General features: G+C 40.9%; 1 protein-coding gene across 2 annotated transcripts in view; it reads right to left on the reverse strand.

Moving 5' to 3' along the window:
• The window catches only part of PLCB1 (phospholipase C beta 1), a 662054-nt gene that overhangs the window by 109412 nt on the left and 531081 nt on the right, over positions 1-21561 (reverse strand). For both annotated transcript variants that reach the window (XM_030558021.1, XM_030558022.1), the window contains exons 19-25: positions 20147-20301; positions 17685-17849; positions 14548-14647; positions 12858-12962; positions 11873-11982; positions 5023-5155; positions 561-614 (exon numbers count right to left, since the gene is read on the reverse strand). In XM_030558021.1, the coding sequence (XP_030413881.1) occupies positions 561-614; positions 5023-5155; positions 11873-11982; positions 12858-12962; positions 14548-14647; positions 17685-17849; positions 20147-20301 (822 nt within the window). The remainder of the gene's footprint in view (positions 1-560; positions 615-5022; positions 5156-11872; positions 11983-12857; positions 12963-14547; positions 14648-17684; positions 17850-20146; positions 20302-21561) is intronic.

Here is a 21561-nt window from a genome sequence, read left to right on the forward strand (position 1 = left end):
AGTCTAGGTGACATGGTGGTCAGAATACTGGTACCTTCCCTGCATTCAGACTCCGAATACAGACGCTCCCCGGGTTACACAAACCCGACTTACCCAAATCTGGACTTACGGAAAAAGTTCCATAAGTTCCGTAAGCTTTTTTTGTTTTTGTTTTTTTTGTTTTACGCAATTGTTGGGTATACGTTCCTGACTTATGGAAAATTTGACTTACGCAAAGTGCTCTGGAATAGAACGCTTGCATAAGTCAATAAGTGTCTGTACTCCCACCATTACTAGCACAGGCAGTAGTGCAACAGACGGAGATATTAAGAAAAAGTTCCCTGCAGAGACCCAATCCTACTCTCATTGTAGTCAATCGGGGGTTTGCCATTCAAGATGCAGGATTGTGTCGTAAGAGAACAAGTCCTGGTACGTACATTTGCCATAAAGTTCTTTCAGCAATAATCAGACAATGAAAAGTCTAAACCAGGTAGCCTATTTTATGAAATGTACGTATCCCTGGACAAAACCGTAGTAATCATTCAGAGTATGCTACTACATAACACCTGTATATTTATTACCTGTTAGGACACTCTGAATAAGATCTTCAGTTTTTGCAGGTGCTTTCACAGAACCTGGAAGTAAAAGATATTATTGATTTTAATTCTTTTTAAACAGAAGTCACATGTTGCCTGTAGAAAAATTATATATATTCTATATCATTATTGCAGTTGACAGAGCATATACAGTTGTGTAAACATTCTGAATAATGTGAGGAAATACATTTTAAGGTACCTTTCACACTGCCCAAGAGTAGCAACATGGATGTGTATCCCAATTCATAGATTATATATTAATTATATTGATTACTTGAGAATTCCAGTTATCACTTTGAGGGTTGACAGGTTTTTGTCCCAAGATCAGGCTCAGTATTAAAATTACTGTAGAGTTGGGAACCCCAATGTACACTGTTGCAACACTCACACTATAGGAAAACTTCTGTATTTATAATAGTTTATTAATACATTTAGCAAAGTCACAAACAGTCCAGCTCAGTAAGGTAGATGGAGATTGTACAGAATGTCCAGCTGCACATCCATATACTCACACCATTCCTTGCAGAACAATGTTAGCCATCATCTTCCTCATCACCATCACCTTCCTCATCATCACCAGTGGCCATCATCCTGGCATCTCCCAAGGACTACACCTCTCTCTCCTATTGCCCGCAGGCTGGGATGCAACTTGTATAATATGTTACGCTGACGCCACTATGCCTAATGCACATTCAGTAGGGGCTTCTCCCCTCTTCCTTATCTGTATTTCCTCATCATACTAATGTTGAGGTGCCCTTCTCCTATTGGTTAGGATGCTAATGACCTCAATTTATTATCATATATGTTGATTCATTGACAGGGCATTCTTGTGATCAGATATCTGCGGATGTTAGCTCGTGTTCATGTAGTTATGGTAAATTCTGAGAAAATGTCCCCTTAAACACTTGATTCTCAGTTCCCCAAAACTTGGGGGTGACCATTGGGCCATTTATCTGTGCCAGCGTTCATAGGTCTCAAGCTTTATGCTAAGTGCTGAAGCTAATGGCGTACAGGGTACAGGCCTGTAGGTTCCTTGCATTACTGCTGAATATAATAAATGTGTAATATAATGAAAGCAAGACAGTGAATATAATAAAGACAAACTAGCCCTATTGTCTGCAGAGGCAACACTTGTATCAACATCAAACAACACAACACAAAATAAAACACCCTAGCTCAGAGGGATACCACTGAACTCAGTGGGACCGATCGTGTGAGTAAGGTAAACAGGATTTGACTCATGGTTAGTACAACACTGGTACTTTAAGTGAGAGTTCAAAAGTGCTTTAAAAGGGTCTGATTCAACTCCTCTGAAGTTTGTGGAAGTTGGATTGGGCCTGTGATGAACAATCAATAATTAAATTGGAAATGTGGTTTTAGAATTCTTTTAAAAATAGATATATCAATACAAATGTATACAGGACTCCATTTTCAAAGAATGAATTTTAAGTGTACAGTAAAAGGTAAATACTTGCACAAATAACTGGACATATTTTTATAAAAGCAATTTAAGAGTCTACCGCTCTTGGACATAAGGAACTGTTGTGCAAACAACCTTGCTCATAATGGAACACTCAGCTGCACAATTACAGAATACTTTGTTATTTTCAAAACTCAGGAAAAATGTTTATGTTTGCATCTGTGCCCCCTTCTTCATTAAAATACATGTCCTCTTCTATTTACATCTTCCTCTGAGTGGCCAAATTGCTTCTCAAGTATCACAGGCCCATAGCCAAACCAATAAAAGTCTAGGCGTGGGTGTTGAGATGATGGGGCAATTATTTTGGAGGACCTGAGACAGGAGTAAAAATGTACATTTCCCAGGATAATGTGCATGGGGGGATTATTATTTATTTAGCATTAACAATGTGCTTGTGCTGTATTAATATATGAAAATGAAGACAGCCCTTAAGACATGGCAATTTAAGAGACAGAGGCATGTAAATATTCGATAACAGAAGATTGGTCACCCTGGGACATCCAGAGGTTGGCATAACAAACTCACTTCTGGAAGAAGTGAGATTTTAGAAAGCATATGAAGCAAGGGACTTGTGTACTTTACTGTAAGACTAGGAGACGTTCAAAACATATTGCTATTATGCTTATCAACATAGAGCCAGGTATCAAAAAAATGCTCAGTACACAAAATTGATGTCCGATTTTCTACACAGCTCAACTCCATTTAGGCACCTTCATGAAGTGGCTAGATTCTTCAGACGTGTTTAGTATTCCATGGCATCCATTGTTCTCAAGATTTCACTCCACTGGCACAAAGGAAGTGTTGGGCACTACTGAAAACCTGGCCCATCACGTTTAAGTGCTGCACTGGTACTTAAGATTCACAAGTAAATACGAAAGTAATGTTCATACTGGATTCTGCTCACTGCCTCTCCAAAGTTCAAGGAGTCCTTGTCTATGAGTGTGTTTTATTATTATTATTATTTTATTAGAGCTGTCAATTAATCACAGTTAACACATGCGATTAACTCAAAAAAATTAATTGCGATGAATCGCACTTGTTAAACAATAGAATACCAATTGAAATTTATGAAATATTTGTGGATGTTTTTCTACATTTTCAAATATATTGATTTCTATTACAACACAGAATACAAAGTGTACAGTGCTCACTTTATATTATTTTTATTACAAATATTTGCACTGTAAAAATGATAAACAAAAGAAATAGTATTTTTCAATTCATTCCATACAAGTACTGTAGTGCAATCTCTTTATCATGAAAGTTGAACTTACAAATGTAGAATTATGTGTAAAAATGGAGATTATTTTTGTTACATAACTGCACTCAAAAACAAAACAATGTACAACTTTAGAGTGTACAAGTCCACTCAGTACTACTTTTTGTTCAGCCAATTGCTAAGACAAACAAACTTGTTTGCATTTATGGGCGATAATGCTACCCACTTCTTATTTACAATGTCACCTGAAAGTGAGAACAGGTGTTCGCATGGAACTTTTGTAGCTGGTCGTGCAAGGTATTTACAAGCCAGATATGCTAAAAATTTGTATACCCCTTCATGCTTCGGCCAACATTCCAGAGGACTTGCTTCCATGCTGCTGATGCTAGTTAAAAAAAAAAAGTGTTAATTAAATTTGTGACTGAACTCCGTGGGGGCAGAATTGTATATCTCCTGTTCTATTTTACCTGCATCCTGCCATATATTTCATGTTATAGCAGTCTTGGATGATGACCCAGCACGTTTGTTTGAAGAACACTTTCACTGCAAATCTGACAAAATTCAAAGAAGATACCAATGTGAAATTTCTAAAGATAGCCCCAGAACTCCACCTAAGATTTTAAGAAACTGAAGTGACTTCCAAAATATGAGAGGGATGAGGTGTGGAGCATGCTTTCCGAAGTCTTAAAGGAGCAACACTCCAGTGCAGAAACTACAGAACCCAAACCACCAAAAAAGAAAATCAACCTTCTGCTGATGGCATCTGACTCAGATGATGAAAATGAACATGTGTTGGTCCACATTGCTTTGGATAGTTATCGAGCAGAAGCCATCATCAGCATGGACGCATTTCCTCTGGAATAGTGATTGAAGCATGAAGGGACCTACGAATCTTTAGTGCATCTGGCATGTATATATCTTGCGACACTGGCTACAACAGTGCCATGAGAACACCTGTTCTCACTTTCAGGTGACAGTGTGACAAGAAGCGGGCAGCATTATCTCCTGCAAATAGAAACAAACTTGGTTGTCTAAGTGATTGGCTGAACAAGAAATAGTACTGAGTAGACTTGTAGGCTCTAAAGTTTCACATCATTTTATTTTTGAATGCAGTTATTTTTTGTACATAATTCTACATTTGTAAGTTCAACTTTCATGATAAAGAGATTGCACTACAGTACTTGTATGAGATGAATTGAAAAATACTATTTCTTTTGTTTTTTACAGTGCAAATATTTGTAATAAAAATAAAGTGAGCACTGTACGTTTGTATTCTGTGCTGTAATTGAAATTAACATATTTGAAAATGTAGAAAAAAATCTAAAAATATTTAAATGGTATTTTATCATTGTTAAAAGTGCAATTAATCACATAATTAATCACAATTATTTTTTTTAATTACACTATTAACCATGATTAATTTTTAATTGCTTGATCACCCTATATTTTATTATTATTTATTATTTCTGTCTTCAACTCTTGTATAATCATGACCTGTTTCACTCCAATGGTGACTGCTTTTCAGGCATAAGTGGATAGGTATCCTTCTGCCAGAAAGAGGCTATTACTAATGCTGTGAAATAAATAATAATAAGTGTTACAAGACAGGACAATTTTCCCCTACTCATTTTATATAGCTTTTTTTTTAAATGCCAAGCACACACAGGAAGTGTTATTCAGCCATGTCTTGGTTTTGTTTTTTGTTTTTTAAATAATTAATGTAGGAAAAATGTGTTTAAGTCTTTTACCCGGGGCTGGTTGACTATGGACAACCTGAGTTGCTGGCTTCGTTGTCAGAGAAGTGGAGTGACTTAGTCCATTTTCCGCTGGTGTTGGTCTGGGATCATTATTAGCTTCAGATGGTGCATCCCCCTGATCAACCTAAAGATACAGAATATTTTACATTACTTTTCCAAATAGGTATATACATAATAAATACATGCACGGGGAGGGGGAGGGAGTTATTTATTTCCAGTCCAACCTTCATGCCTCTTTTGATCCTGAAATTTCGTACAGGTTCTAAATACACTGCTCTAAAAGAAAAATCTGGACTTAGTAGCTTCAGTTTTCCACTGTATTACAGTTCATTGTTGCAGATTAACTTTCAGAAATACAGCACATATCTTACTGAACTATTACTCTGAGTGTACTTTTGTCTTGTATAACCACAAAATTTTTTTTAAACAAGATATAATTCAGCTGGGTAGTTTTCAGCCACAAAACAGACAGGTAATTTATTCATTTATAATATGGAATAGTTAGCAATATCAGAGGTGAAACTACATGGAATCAGCATTGTGCTGCATCATAAAACCCTTCTAGAAGGAAGCAGAAGGTAGCAGGAAAATACAATTCAGATCGCTATTATGAACAAAATATGTGTATGGAACTGCTGCTAAATTTCATAGTTAATTTTACTAGATACACATGACAGTGTAATTATTCACCAGCTCTCTAGACACACACACATACTTCTTATCCCCAGGATATAATACTCTCATAATTACACTCAACAGAGAGCATATCAACAGTACCTCCATCCTGCTGAACTCTACATAAATGTGTCTCTGGTATCCAACTCATCTCAGCATTTTCCACAGCCTTTTCCTCCTTGTCAGTTCCTTTATGAACACCTTACAGTTACTCTTGTGTATGTCAGGTTTACAAAGACATACAAGCACTCCATGCTCAGGGAGGAGGAGGAGGGACTCACAGCTCTGGTAAGCTATTTGGATTTTCAAATGGCCAAAAAGAGTCTGAAGATCCGGTTGCCATGGCACCAGCTGAATACAGTCCTGGCTTGTTCCTCAGGCTGCTTCTGTTTCACTCTTTAAGGATAATCAAATTACAAGCAGAAGCAGGAGACAGCTCTCAGAATATCCATCTGCCACTCTATCAAGAGGCAACACAGGTTCTGGTATAATTGTTTTACGCTAATTACACAGCCAGTTTACTGCAACCTGGCTCAACAGTCGTATAACTTAACACTTTGTGTACTGTGAAGGGATCTTTGTCTCAACATCTTAAATCTAACACAGCTATATAATGGGATACAAGGATACCGCCGCCATTGTGTCTATCAGGAGATTCAATCTATTCCAACCACTTCATTTATCTCGTGCATAAGCAAAACATGATCTGAACAGTGATGTGCGTGTCCACACTAGAATGATACTGTTTTTGGCAGAAGTCTTGGCTGGTTTTATTTTTTGCTTCTTTAAACACTAGTAAAGGAAGTCACATTCAATAGTTTAATAAAAAATGCTCTGCTAGTGAGAACTTGCACTGCATGAATGATTAACAAAAATAAAGCTAAACTTACAAGCTTGCATCCCAGCTTACAAATTCATGCATGGAAAGCAAGGAGCCAATTTTGTGTGTGCAGGTTGATATATGCTAATAAAATCCATGTAGCACTGCACCTTGTTTTCAAACGATTACCACGGCTGTTCAGTTTTGGGCATCAGAGACATTTGTTTCCAGAAACTAAATCGCAAATGTGAGTCAAGTTCAGGAAGTGAACAAAGAGCCCTTTTTTATGTAACAAGCAACTGAATCTTGTTATAAAGCACTTGCTCTTCTCCTAATTCATGACCACCCACAATTCTTAAGTGAATGTGATTTTCCCTTAATGGAGAATATCACAGGCTATCTTTCTTAATACATTATGCATTCCATCCCCATATTTTACAATTTCAGTAGCGAGGTATAAAAGAAACACTAGTTTACGGGGATCGGCAACCTTTCGGAAGTGGTGTGCCGAGTCTTCATTTATTCACTCTAATTTAAGGTTTCATGTGCCAGTCATACATTTTAATGCTTTTAGAAGGTCTCTTTCTATAAGTCTATAATATATAACTAAACTATTGTTGTATGTAAAGTAAATAAGGTTTTTTAAATGTTCACGAAGCTTTGTTTAAAATTAAATTAAAACGTAGGGCCCCGCGGACCGGTGGCCAGGACCCGGGTAGTGTGAGTGCCACTGAAAATCAGCTTGCATGCTGCCTTTGACACGCGTGCCACAGTTGCCTACCCCTGGTTTACACCCTATGCTTTGTCATGTCTTTAGTAAAAGACTGTGCTTATTTAGCAAAGGTTAGTTTTCAGCCGGGAAGAGCAGTCTTATACAGATGCATAGGATTGGATTCTGTTCTACTATACACCAAAAAGTGGCACTGTAGCTACCTTCCACTCTAACCACACCTGATGTGAGGAGGAGGGGGGATGATCTCAGAAGATCCCCTATGCTTGACCTCATTCTTTCTTGTAAAAGGGACTTTACGCCAGCAGCATATGTAAGGGCAGGACCCCTTGTGCTCTGACTTATGACAAGGCTGGGTGACTCCGAATATGTGAGCCACAATCAGCTCCTTGTAGCCACCACTCTCCACCCTGTCTGGATGTAGTGGAGATTTCAGGGTTACAGTCTCTGTTCACTCATGTCTGTGCATGTCAATAGCAGAGGGGTCTTTAGGAAGGATCTGAATGAGGAGAGAGTAGCGGCCGGGGTGCCAGCCAGTGGGTTGGGATGCGGGAGTGGGTTCACGATGTGGGCTCTGGAGGAAGTTTGGATGTGGGAGGGGGCTCAGGGCTGGAGTAGGGGGTTAGTGTGAGGAAGGAGGGTGGGGCGCGGGCTCCAGCTGGGTTGCACTTACCTCGAGTGGCTCCCGGAAGCAACGGGCATATCCAGCTCCTAAGCTCAGGGGTGGCCAGGCGGCTCTGTGAGCTGCCTCGGCCAATGGGAGATGCGGCATAGGCACTCGGGAGAGGGGGAGCAGTGCTTAGAGACCCCCCTGGCCACCCCTGAATCTAGGAGCCAGAGGGACATGACAATCACTTCCAGGATCCGCATGGAACCAGAGCAGGGAGAGAGCCTGCCTTAGCCCTGCTGCGCCGCCGATCAGGCTTTAAGCGGCCTATTAAAATCTCCTGGACTGGTTTCAGTAGCCACAGAGAGATCGATTCCAATTCCGGGAAACTCCTGGCCAATTCGGGAGGGTTGGCAACCCTACCTGTGGCATTGCTGCACGGAAAAAGGCACAGGGGCTAGTTACATGGCTCAACACCTGATGAGGAATTCTTCATGCTCAGGAATCTCCAGCTGGGGACCTGTGAGTGACTTCTGCTCCCTTTGTGCCATATGAGCAAACGGAGTGGAATGGGGCAGATACTCTGCCCCATAAAATTGCTTCTTTACAAACTATTTTACACAGGCACATTAAAAAGTGTACTGGACTTTTACAGCTGTATAGCTACAATGCACAATTAAAGTATTAAAATGCTTCTAATTTTACAAAGTATTTTTCTGGGACACCGCATTTTAAATATAGTAACTCTAAGGTTTGCAGTGAAGGATGATCTGGACTCATGTAGTTGCCTGTGATCTAAAATTGAGTATTCATATCATGTTCAAATGTGCTTCTTTTCTGAAAATAAAGTGCTACATATTGCAAAAGAAATGATCAATTCTGTAGCTAATTCTCCTACTTTGCTGCTTTATTCCTGGATAGTATCATTTCAAATCTGTATCTGATTCAAACTGTGAGTACAATTAATTATTAAGTAATTTCTGTGGTTGCTAGGTTATGATTTTTCTGATTTTCACACCTGAAGGTTAACCTCTAATATCGCATTGAAAATTTGTCTATTTTCCTTCATCAACTGCTGGCAAGAAGCCTGATTAAATGCATCAAAGGGAAAAAAAATTCTATGCTAAGAAACCACTCATCTTTGGACATAATAGATAATCTTACAAATATAGCCTATATATTTGAAACTCCATTTAACAAAACTGAGTGTACACACATTTGTGTGTGTGCAAATCTTGCAGTTCGACATAAGAGTTACCCTTGTAAGTGTGATTTTTATGAGCAAACATGCGCGTAGAAAAGTAACATCCTTCATTCTGAAACTCTTGCCCAAGAAGTTGAAAACAAGAACATAGTATGAAAAATACATAAAAGTTCAGGAATGAGAAAAATACATTTTTAGTGCTCAATCCATTTCAGATTGATGAGTGCAGCCCTAATGTCATGAATCTTACCCAAGATGTATGTGTACCAAGACATGGTAGGAATGGGATACTTAAAATGAAACTTAATGTTGCAAGTTTGCATGTATCTCCTGCCACTGCATCCGTTTTGCTAGTTTTATTGATAAACGCAATACCACAATCATGTTACTTTCCTCTAAAAAAAACCCATACTTCTCTTCTACTGTAAAGTAAGTGCCTTTGCCCTAAGAGATTTCAAGCTGTTTGAAGTATCAGAGCATTAACCAATTAACAAATTAAGACTGTTTGCAGCAATTTAACCCCCATCTTCCCGTTAGCCTTTAATAAGTACTTTCTGATAATATTTTTCTTAGACTAACAAATAAGTGATAATCTTGTCCAAATCAAATACATATTCACCTTTTAAGCAAAAAATTACTCTCGACGTGCGTAAGAGATTATGTTAAAAAAAGATTTTGCTACTAAAATAGGATTTCATGTGTAGAGCGTCCTAGACAAACTGAGATACTATTGAGTATTTCAGCATCCTCATTCAAGCAAACTTGTGAGACTGTACATAATAAAGAGACAAAGAGGCAAACTGTTGGCCAAGGAACTGTAATGACTAACTCATTTGATCTTATTTGGGGAGTGTATTCTTGGTTACAAAAGCGAGTTCAGTTGAGCTTTTATAATGGAGGATCCAGGAAATGGGGCAGGGGGCACATAAGGGACTGTGGAGACCCTGTTTCCCGGCCTTCCAGGAATCAGGACTTAACTGCTTGTGCTAAATACCCTTTAACTCATGTGACGAACCTAGAGTGTGACACAGGAATTGTTTAAAATCTAATGCTGGGATTTTCAAAGCCATTCGGATGCCCAATTTCTAGTAACATTAATGAGAATTGGGAAGCCAAATTCCACAGGTGGTTTTTAAACCTCCACGTAAATACAACTACAATATGCATTTACCATTGAAAATCAGTGCATAATTGTCAGAGGCCCCCAGGCATGCACAAAAATACACATATGTCTACTTATGTTTGTACAATCACTGCACCTGCACAGGCAAATGTGAGTTTAGTCTTATAAATCCATGGTACACTCACGTCTTGAATACTACGTGCAGATGTGGTCAAACCATCTTAAAAAACCCCACCATATTGGAATTGAAAAAGGGCAACAAAAATGATTAGGGGGTTGGAACAGCTTCCATATAAGGAGAGATTAATAAAATGGACTTTTCAGCTTGGAAAAGAGACGACTAAGGGGGGGATATGATAGAGGTCTATAAAATCATGACTGGTGTGGAGAAAGTAAATAAGGAACTGTTATTTACTCCTGCTCATAACACAAGAACTAGGGGTCAACAAATGAAATTAATAGGCAGCAGGTTTAAAACAAACAACAGGAAGTAATTCTTCACACAATGCAGTCAACCTGCCAGAGAATGTTGTGAAGGCCAAAACTATAACAGGGTCAAAAAAGAATTAGATAAATTAATGGAGGATAGGTCCATCAAAGGTCCAGGATGGGCAGGGATGGTGTCCCTAGCCTCTGTTTGTGAGAAGCTGGGAATGGCCAACAGTGGATGGATCACTTGATGATTACCTGTTCTGTTCATGCCCTCTGAAGTACTTGGCATTCACCACTGTCAGAAGACAGGATCCTGGGCTAGATAGACCTTTGACCCATATTGAGTATGGCCATTCTTATATATTCTTAGTGATAAGTGCTTCTGCAAACAAAGGCACAAAGTTGGGGGGAGGGATAGCTCAGTGGTTTCAGCATCGGCCTGCTAAACCCAGGGTTGTGAGTTCAATCCTTGAGGGCGTCACTTAGGGAGCTGCAGCAAAAATCAGTACTTGGTCCTACTAGTGAAGGCAGGGGGCTGGACCAATGACCTGTCAGGGTCCCTTTCAATTCTATGAGATGGGTGTATCTCCATATTAAATTAACCACTGAAAATCTGGCTTCTACAAAATTACAGTTAAACTAGAGCAATAGGTCTAAATTCTCATTGACACAAAGGACTCTACACCACTCTGTCAGTTTAATGGAGCCTTATCGTAGATGTAAAGGGGCCTTTGTGTAAAAGAAAATTGGGCTTGTAATGTGGTAGGATATCAGAATATGTGCAGGATGTGAAGAGAATCTCTCCTCCTGTGAGAATATAATTTTCAGAGATCAACTGCTGTTAAATAGAAAGCCCTCAAAATTCCTCCAAAATTTTCAAAGAAAATGAATGATATAATCCTCTCATTGGGACTTGGAAAACCACACAATCAGAATGCTAAACAACCATGAGGGGCTATGGCTGGTTTTTTTCCCACGTGTTGTGTGACATCCAACACTTTTTCGCTAAAGACCAGATTCTGATGCCCTTACTTCATTTGACCATGCATAACCCTATGGACTTGAAGAGGATCCCACATGGAGTACCATGTATACAATGTAAGTGTATCAAAACCTGGCCCTTAGATAATGGGTGGGATTTTGAAAAGTCCTTAAGTGACTGATGAGCACAAGTCCCACTGATTTCAATGAAGTTCTAAATCATGCAGATGCTTTTGAAAATCCCACCAAATATATGAAGTCTCTCTTACCTCTTTCTTTACCTCTTCTTCATCCTCCAGTGTGAGTGCTGCCAGCTGTTTAGCTCTTTGTTCCATCAAGTTTACATATCTAATTGGATTGGATAATGCTTCAATCACATCTGGAAATGAAGTAAACATTTCAGGTCAAAGTTCCTTAATCTATGGTTGTAGAGATCATAAGGTGTTAAGAAGGTGCATAGTTTTTCTTGAAATCTATTATTCAAAGTTATCGCTTGAACATCAGAATCTTCAGCGAATGTGTGACTATGCCGTCATACCAAAGGCATTAACCGTGAAACCCCATTTATGGAAATATACATTCTGGACATGTTTAGGTCAATATGTAGGTGAGAATTTTAATCCCTATTTTATTACTGTGAGAGGTATTGGGGGAAGAAAAGATAGGAGAAATGCTGCTGCTTTGAATGAGTTTCTTTTGTCTCTCCTATGTACTGTGTTTTTAAATTTATGTCCAAAACACTTGGAGCCTGGGATGAGCACCCTCTGGGGGGAGTTTTAGGGTGGGATTTTCTTGCCTGTTCAGCATTGGCCCAACACTGCTCCCACTGAAGACAATGGTAAAACTCCCAATGCTTAGTTAGGACAATGTTGAGCGCTTTTGAACCCTTAAGTTCACACTAACATTTTTTTTAATTGCATATTTGCAATATGATCTTGAAAAAACACCCAGGTTTATAAATGACTCCAAAAATTAAGTACGTCATTTTACTTTGAATCTCACAGTCACTGCATATTGTTTATATTACAAAATCCCATGACTCCTGGCTTCCTTAGGGCTACTCAAGGTCTGTTAGGTAAAAGTACTTAAGCCCCAATCCTGGACTGTGATCCATGCAGGCAGCTTGCAGATTATTACACCAGTTTTATACAGTGGTGTTTCAGGCTCTCTGTCACAAACAGATCGAGAAGGTTCCAAAGACTTGTGTATTTAATTTTACCTTTGTAGTTCATAGTTGGGCAGTTTAATAGTTACCTGCATAAGTATCGGGTACGTAGTCTTTAACGTCTATATACACAAAGACTGCTGGCAGCATCAAAGGCTGGTTCCGCTCATTCCTCAGACAGATGTAGTGATAGCCTGGAATATAAGAGCAGCCCAGTCCAGAATGTAAACTCTGTCCAATGTAATTACATTATTATTCATTATTTATATAGTGCCCAAGTGACCTAGCGCTTTAGAGACCGTGCGAAGCCAAATCCTTACTCAGAAAAGTTTACAAGCTATACAGACAACATACTGACAAGGGAGCAAGTGAAAGGTACATGACAGCACTATTAAAAAAATCTTTTCCCCTTTATTTTTAAACTATTGACAAATTTCTTGTTTTTTGGCTCATGTCAATTTGCAATTTGATTGGAGCTGGGCAATTTTTTTTTGACGAATATCAGTCAAAAGTAATTTGGGGATAAAATAGCTGGAGGAGGGGGAGATGGTAGTGGTGCTCTCCTTATAACTTTTAGCTAAATGCTTAGGGTACTCATTGGAGATGTGGGAGAGCCAGGTTTAATTTTCCCTCTGCCTGACGTGGAGCAGGGATTTGAACGTGAGTCTCCCATATGGCACAAAAATGTCACTGTTAGTGCTGCTGCTGGTGCTATCCTCTTTATAACCACCATCTGCTCCTCCTCCTCCGGCTCTTTGGTGAATTCAGCCCTTCAAACATGTTTGAAACAAAATGTTTTGGGTCCAATAAAACTTGGTTCCTTTGACCTTTAATGATTTTTTTCCAATGTGCCCAGCTTTTTCCGCATTTTTTCGTTTTAGTTCGACCTGGACCGAAATGATTTTTCAGAAGTGCCAGTGAACAAAAGAAATCAGATATTTCCCTAGCTCTAATTTATATAATTCTTTGAACTTTTCTTATTGTTTTCCAGTTAGTTTGGATTGATTTGGCTTTGTAACCCTACTTTATTTTCATTTTAAATCTTTGTAAGTACTTCTGGTCCAGATACTCAGAGAGCTGCAAAATTAATTAAAAGGAATCAGGATGCCATAATATGCACACAACATGAATACCTGACAATAAAAAATCCAGAGACTACCAGAACAAATGACATGGCAACATATTTAAAAAGACCAGGGAGGGCGGATGAATCCTTCACATTGGCTAAAATTAAAATATACCTACAATATGAGCATTTGCAGGCAATTTTGAAAGTGTGGAAGGATGAGCCAAGCTGACTGTCCCGTGAGAGCATGTTTCACACCCTCAGTGTTTCCACCCACCACAGCTAAAGCTCTCTGAGCAATCGACCTAAGAAACAATGACTGAAAAGGAGAAATGTCAATGAGGACTGCAACCCCCCTTTTTTCAAAATGGTATCATGGCTATAACTGACCAGTAAACACCAACAACTGCTTTGTATGTTTTAGTTCTGTAGGTTTTCTTGTTTCAATCTAGATTTAACTTTCAGGTGATTCGGGTGTTTCTCTTCTCATGGATGGTATAAACATATTCAAAATTATTTACTTTTTTTAAAAACAAGGTTATAACTAAAGCTGAAATAATACAGCACCAAATTCAGTGAATTTCTCCATCTGCTGCATACGCTTAGACAGAGCCTCAGGTGGCATGAATTAGCACAGCTGCATTGAAGTCAACAGAGTCAGCTGAGGGTCTGCCATGTTGGTTCTCTTCTCTACAGCAGAGCCATAATCTTACCTGGTCTAATTGCTGAGACAGGCAATATCCGATGTCCGATAAACTTTCCTCCTTCTTCGTATACTGCTATCCTCAAACATGCCAGAGAAGGCAGAACCACCTACAGGGACACATTTGGTACAGTTATTGGTTGTCTGCTATAAATAAGAAAAGCCCCTTCTGCATACAAGGCATATAGCAGAGCAGAAAGATAAGGCTCTAGTGAGCTAATAAAGGGTTCTATAGCCATACTAGGAGTTGGCCATACAACAGGTCAGAGGGCATACAACCCGTGTATGAAAATAATTCTGAAATGATCATGCTTCAGTCAAGTAACAGGTGGCAGCATATTTTCTTTACAGGCAAATAACTCATTGATAGGGAAAGTTTGGAACAGCCAAATCTGAAGCTGAGAACTTACCCCTACATTTTCAAAGCAGCATGTGGATCTTTAGCATCATGCCTCTCATTAGGCCTGAATGAGGCTTTGAAAATGTAGAGTTTAGTGACAACGTATGTGGTGAAATCATGAGTCACTCAGAACCGATGTGTCCTAAGGACTCCTTAATTAATTAAAGCAGGGCATTGATAAGCACATTAGTGCTGATAAAACCATCAAATAACAAATCCATCAGTTGGTGTGTTTTAAGAGGGAAAAGTCTGAACAGGTTGCTAGACCTTAGTTATTTAATTACATAAAGCATCCTGCCAGGCTGAATAGATTGAAGCAGTTTAGCATGCTTGCATAATGCCAATAATAGTACCCTCCATAAGTGCTTTCCCTTGCATGCCTACACCTAACAGAGCTCTCTCTCCAGTGCTACAGCTAGTGCTTCAGAACACCTATCCTGCCTTTAACGGATCAGGCAAATGATGTTTACTGGACAGATGAAGCCAGGGCAGAGATGGGTATGCCTGGGATGCTAATCTTAGCCTCAGTGAAAAGTCCTTCAGGGTTGTAGTAAGTTCCCAGGGTTGCTACAATGGATAGGTCTTGGTGGTGGAGGAAGAAATACATTAAAAGACTATAATAGTAGTAGTCCAGAAAGGAACCTGCACTAACTTCATAAACAAATACATGATGCGATTTATTTTGAAAGAGAGATTGCTCTGGCGATATATGAAGTAGTGTGTCTTTCCCCAGGAGGATGGGTGATTTGATAGGAAATCAGTCTGCCTGTGCAAGAAGGATTACTCTTTTCCTTTATGAGGTACAATATGTGAAAGAACTGAACTTGGAAGGCCTGTCCCTTTTGAAAGCATTTGTTCACGGGGATCTATATTCAAGACAGTGGGAAGGCCCAGGTGAGCTAGGGCCTAGATTTACAAAGCAGAACGCAGTGAAACAGGAGCGTGCAGCTCCCAGTCCAACAAGGAATAATGAGACATTTCCTATCACCTAGCTTATTTCTAGCAACAGACCTTTCCCCCAATTCTTATCCCTGGCACATGGGGATAGTACAGGGGTGTGTCACAGAGCTGTTGAGCATGACATCATCAAATATTAACCCTACAGGGCTCTCCAGTGGGATGTAGTCTTTTGTCAGATTGGCCATGACCCACAGCTGGTTTTTCTGCAGGCCGTCAGACAGAAGGGCTTTCTTGCTTGAGTAGAGTCCTAGAAAGGCACTCTCTGATTTCATCCTCGAAAGCTCTGTGCCACTGGACCTTTTCTGCTCACAAGAACAGGGACCCAGGAGTCTGGACTGTCCATGTTCTGAAACAAGGCCTATTTGAAACCAAAACTGTGCTTGGCTTTGAATGAACATTCTTACCATGTCTTAAATTTTAGTAAAGGCCCAAATCCCACAAGTAACAGACCCTACCTTAATTCCTACCCAATCGAATGGTACTGTAAAAAATATGCCTCATATCTCATTACTGTGTCGTAGAGAAGCCATGTATAAATAAACCTACGTGTTGTAAGGTTGCTTAATCAGGCATCATTTTCTCAGAACACACTATGTGGAAATCAGTGTTTTATTTACTGGATGTTTATATTTCACCTAAAAATATGTAGGCACTTAGTTTAACCGCCCACTAACAACAGAGTATATGAGTTAATCTTCAAATCACTCAGAATAATAATCCAGGCCCGGTATGAGCCTGGAGGCTCCCAAACATTATGGTAAAACTGATAACAGAAATAAAATATATTAATTAAAGGCCCATGAGAACAACAACAACAAAATGCTAGTGCTGTTTGCAGAATCCAGCCCCGGCAGAACACCAAAGGGAAAGAGATCTGCAGACAGAGCCTTCAGGTGAGGGAGCCCTCCTGCAACTCCTAGAAAGCTGAGTTTCAGGCACTGCCTCTGTAAGTGCCTCCATGAACTTTAATTGCTGTCATGGGAGGTCAGGAAAAGGCAGTTTCTCTACTTGATCCAAGACTAATTAATTGCATTATCCAGTAAACTAAAAATAGACAATACTACAGCTCTTTTTAAGAAATTTGTCTGCAATCCCATTTATAACGCACTGTGAGATACCAATGCTGCAGGGGCATGATTCTGAAAGATGCTTAGCACCCTCAGCTCCCATTAACTTTTCAGGATTGGGTACTCTGGGTAAAATTTTCCAAAGCACCTAAGTAACTCAAGAGCCTACGTCCTGTTGTAAATGAATGGGATTTAGGTTCTTAAATCATCTGATCCCAGATTATTAAAGGTATTTAGGTGTTGCTGCGCTCAGCACTGCAATGCCTAACTGACTTAGGAACCTAAATCTTCTAATCAAAAGGGATTAAGGCACTTAGGCATCAAAATCCCATTGACAGTCAATAGGATAGGCTCCTAAGTGCCTAAATCATTTCGTAAATGAGACTTTGGCTCCTAAATGCAACACTCAGTGCAATGACACCTAAATACCTTTACAAATCTGGGTTTCATGCACCTTGGAAATTTTTGCCTTGTATGTACAGAGGCCCAATCTTGTGTCAATGAAGCCAACAAAGTTACATCAGTTCACTGATTTCAGTAGGAGCTGGCTTGATTTCATTGGACCAGGGGCGGGTTCTACAGGCTAGCTGTTTCAGAGTCTCTTAAACTATCTCTTCAGCAAATGCAATTGTTCTGATTTTCTGTAAAACACAAAATTAATCTAGTGGAAAGCAATAAAATAATCACTGTGCGCTGTAGGGAAATAAATATCACACCAACCTTCTTAAATACTATGGGTTCTTCTTCCCATACAGGATTAACAGCATTGCCTTGAGAGGTCTTTGTCTTTAAAGCTTTTCGTCTTGTATCCACAGGCAGGCCAAACATGTCTACTTCCACATAAATACCAACTTTTTTATCCGAAAGAAACTGACCTGAAATTATCTAGAAAACAGGAGAGGCACATCTGTAAGTGACTAATAAAGACAGCTTAGTGGATTCTGAAATTTCTGGCTGAAATTCAGGCTGCACGCTTTCTAGTGATGGACTACGTCTCTCCTAAAGAAACCCAAAACTTAAAACAAGCATTCTCTAATATTGCAAATACAGGACTGTAACATAACGTTACGGTAAAGAAAAAGATAAAGTAACACCAGAGCTATGTGTAGTGATGTTGCAACAAAGGCAATGATAAAAGAGCAGATGAGCTTGTTTCATTTTTGTCTCCTCCCAGCCTTATTTATTTATTTATTTTTAAATATGAGGTACTGGAAAGGTTGTTGATGAATTCCCTGAGTAACAAGGAGCAGAGGGATATTCAGCCAATGTCAGGGTATCTTAAAGAACCTTGGATTTGCCCCAAGTATGCCAGCTCCCATTCATTTGTGAGGCCTCAGCATGTACATGCCATGACATCACAACTAGCACAATCGCTACTGGACAGTCAGAAGGAGCCAACTTCTGGCATTTGCCACACTGCTCTTAGGGACTAATTCCTGCAAAGTGATGAGCATCTCCCGAGAGCTCCTGAATGACCTCCATTTAGATGTGGTCCCAAAGCTGCGAGCCACCTCTTCCACACATGCCCTCACACCACAGCTTTGCCACAGCTGATTGTGCCTGAAGCCTCAAGGTGGATATCAGTTTCCTCCTAGTGAACCAAACGGGATTTTTGTGGGTGGCTTCTGGACAGAGGAGATTGTTTTGCTGAGTAGATCTATTAATGAAATAAATCATTTTTGTAACTCTGGGTATGAAACCATGACTTTTATAACTTTCTGATCTCATTGCAAAAACAACTCTATTAATTTACACTATGCAGCATGCTCTATTGGTCATCTCAGTGCAAGTTAGCATTTAGCATGGACTACAGATGTTTTTAAGGTTACACGATTTGAAATACAGCACCTCATAAACAAAAGCTTAAAAATCTTCAACCTCTTCTTAACTACATCAGTTTCCTGGTAAGTCTTATGTGATGGAAACGAAAAGAGATTGGAAAGGAAATTAAAAACAAAACACAAGAAAATTTACTTAATAGGCAATATTCCTTCAAAATTTGAGCATCTGTTTTTTTAGGAATTTAGATACCGTTGAGTTTAAAAATTAACTATGCCCCACTACAAATTAAACGTATCTCATTGTCTCAATTTACAGTATATCTACACTGCAGTTGGAGATCTGACTGCAGCACATGTAGACATGAGTTAGCTGTAATCTAGCTAGAGTGAGTACCAATAGGGTAGCCACGGCAGGATGGACTTAAGTGGGGGCTAGCTGTCCATGGAAGTGTCCAGGGTTCTGGGTAGGTTTGTACAGGCTATGCTGAAGCCTGTGATGCTGCATCTTCACTGCGGATAGTACCTGTGATGGGGTGTACAAACCCCATCCTGGAAAGGTACAGGTTAAAGAGATGCCTTGGGCCCAGGCGACTCTGCTGCACCACACCTGCATCACCCACACAGGCTGGAGGAAGAGCTTACAAAGGGGAACACAGTCGCTTAGTGGCACCGGCAGGCAGGTTGTGGAGGTGAGCTGACCTATACTTTAAGCTTGTGAGAAGGTGCACCGTGGAGCTCTTATTGCCTGAGACCTGGCCATGATGACCCTACCAAGCCTACAGAGAAGGGATCTGTGACTCTCTGAAGGCCGAAGACTTTATTTTTATGTTTTAGTTCTTTACTTTAGCTGGTGGGAAGAGAGGGGCTTGATAGGAAGTCATCCAGGGAGACAGCCGCAGAGCATTTTAGGGTGCAGGATTTAGCTGCCTACCACTGGGTCCTAGATTGGAGCCCAGTTGACAGGGTGGGCCTGGGCTTCCCTACAAACCTCTGTGGAGGGGCAACTACAGAAGTGGGGAACTCAGCTGGGGGAGAGAAGCCCCTGAAGATAAAAAGGTCTGGGCTGTGAGATCTTGACCCAAGGGATAGAGTCCTGAGCATCCTGAAGGCTCCCCCATTGTTGGACTCTACAGAAATCTTGAAAGGGCCACACTTGAATACAAGACCTGGCTGGAGGGTGGAGTCACCAGAAAGACAGACGACTGCAGGGTGAAGCAGCAGTAAGAAAGGGGGATGCCCAGAAGACAACTTGCCGCACCCCAGCCGGTCCACTAGGCTGCGCAGGTGATGAGCGTCCCTTCAGTGTGGACACACCTAAAGAAGATCTCTCAGGGCTCCAGATAAAACAGAAATATGTCCAAGTTCTAACATCAACAGAATTTTCAACAACTGTGTACATACCTTCACAGACAAAGTGTTGGCTACTATTCCATCCACAATACTTTCAGTAAATGGGTCAAAATGTTTGTCTGGTCTTCTCATGAACTCTGGCTTTAGCCTGTAACCACTTTTGCCATTGTATTCATACATCCCCATGTTTATTTGCATAGACAAATCTAAGCAATAAAAATACCAGGAGGAATAAGTATCAAATACACAAAAACAAGTACAGCTGCAATAGTATGACTAAGCACAATGTGAATAAACAGCTATTTCTTGAGCACTGCTGTCACTTAAACCTAGGTTTCAGGAAATCTTTCACTGAAAGGCTGAAGTTTCACTCTCACAATCCTCAGTGGCCACTATCTTGGATTCTTGCTGTAAGAGGAGGGAATTCTCTAGAGATGTTCCAGAAGATGTGGAGTAACATTTTCAAAAGAGCCCAAGGCCTAGATTTTACAGGTATTTAGGTGCTGCCTGGCTCAGCATTAAAGAGCCTAAATGACTTAAATGGCTATGTCTCATTTTCAAAAGTGAGTTAGGCTCCTAAGTCCTGTTGACTTTAGGGTGACCAGATGTCTGGTTTCGACCACATTACCTGGTCAAAAAGGAATCCCTGCAGCTCCGGTCAGCACCGCTGAGTGGGTGGTTGACTGTATGGTTGGTGCCGCTGCACAGCACGTCTGGTAGGGTCCCTGCTAGCCTCCACGCCTCGCAGCTTCTGGGAAGCTGCTAGCATGTCCCTACTCCGGCTTCTATGCATAGGGGCAGCCAGGGGGCTCCACATGCTGCCTCAACGCCAAGCACTGCCCCCGCAGCTCCCATTGGCTGGGAACCACAGCCAATAGGAGCTACAGGGGTCACGCCTGTGGATGGGGCTGCACGCAGAGCCACCTGACCCGCCTCCATGTAGGAGCCAGAGGGTGGACATGCTGCTGCTACCGGGAGCAGTTTGAGGAAAGCACCACCCGGTGCCTGTACTCCTGATTCCCTCCTAGGCCCCTGTCCCTGCCCTGATCCCCCTCCCACCCTCTGAACCCCACAATCCCAGCCTGGAGCACCCTCTTGTATTCCAAACCCCTCATCTGCAGCCCCACCTCAGAGTCTGCACCCCCAACCAGAGCCCTCACACCCTCTGCACCCCAACCTCCTTCCCCAGCCCAGAGCCCCCTCCCGCACACCAAACCCCTCATCACCAGCCCAAAGGCCCCTCCTGCTCCCCAAATTCCTCATCCCCAGCCCCACATCAGATTCCACACCCCCAGCCAAAGCCCTCACCCTGCCCTGCACCCCAACCCCTTGCCTCAGCCTGGAACCCCCTCCAGCACCCTGACCCCCTCATTTATGGCCCCACCCCAGAGCCTGCACCCCCAGATGGAACCCTCACCCCTTCCCATACCCCAGCTCCCTGAACCAGCCAGGTGAAAATGAGTCAG

This window comes from Gopherus evgoodei, chromosome 3 (genome assembly GCF_007399415.2).
Source record: "Gopherus evgoodei ecotype Sinaloan lineage chromosome 3, rGopEvg1_v1.p, whole genome shotgun sequence".
Lineage (NCBI taxonomy): Eukaryota > Metazoa > Chordata > Testudines > Testudinidae > Gopherus > Gopherus evgoodei.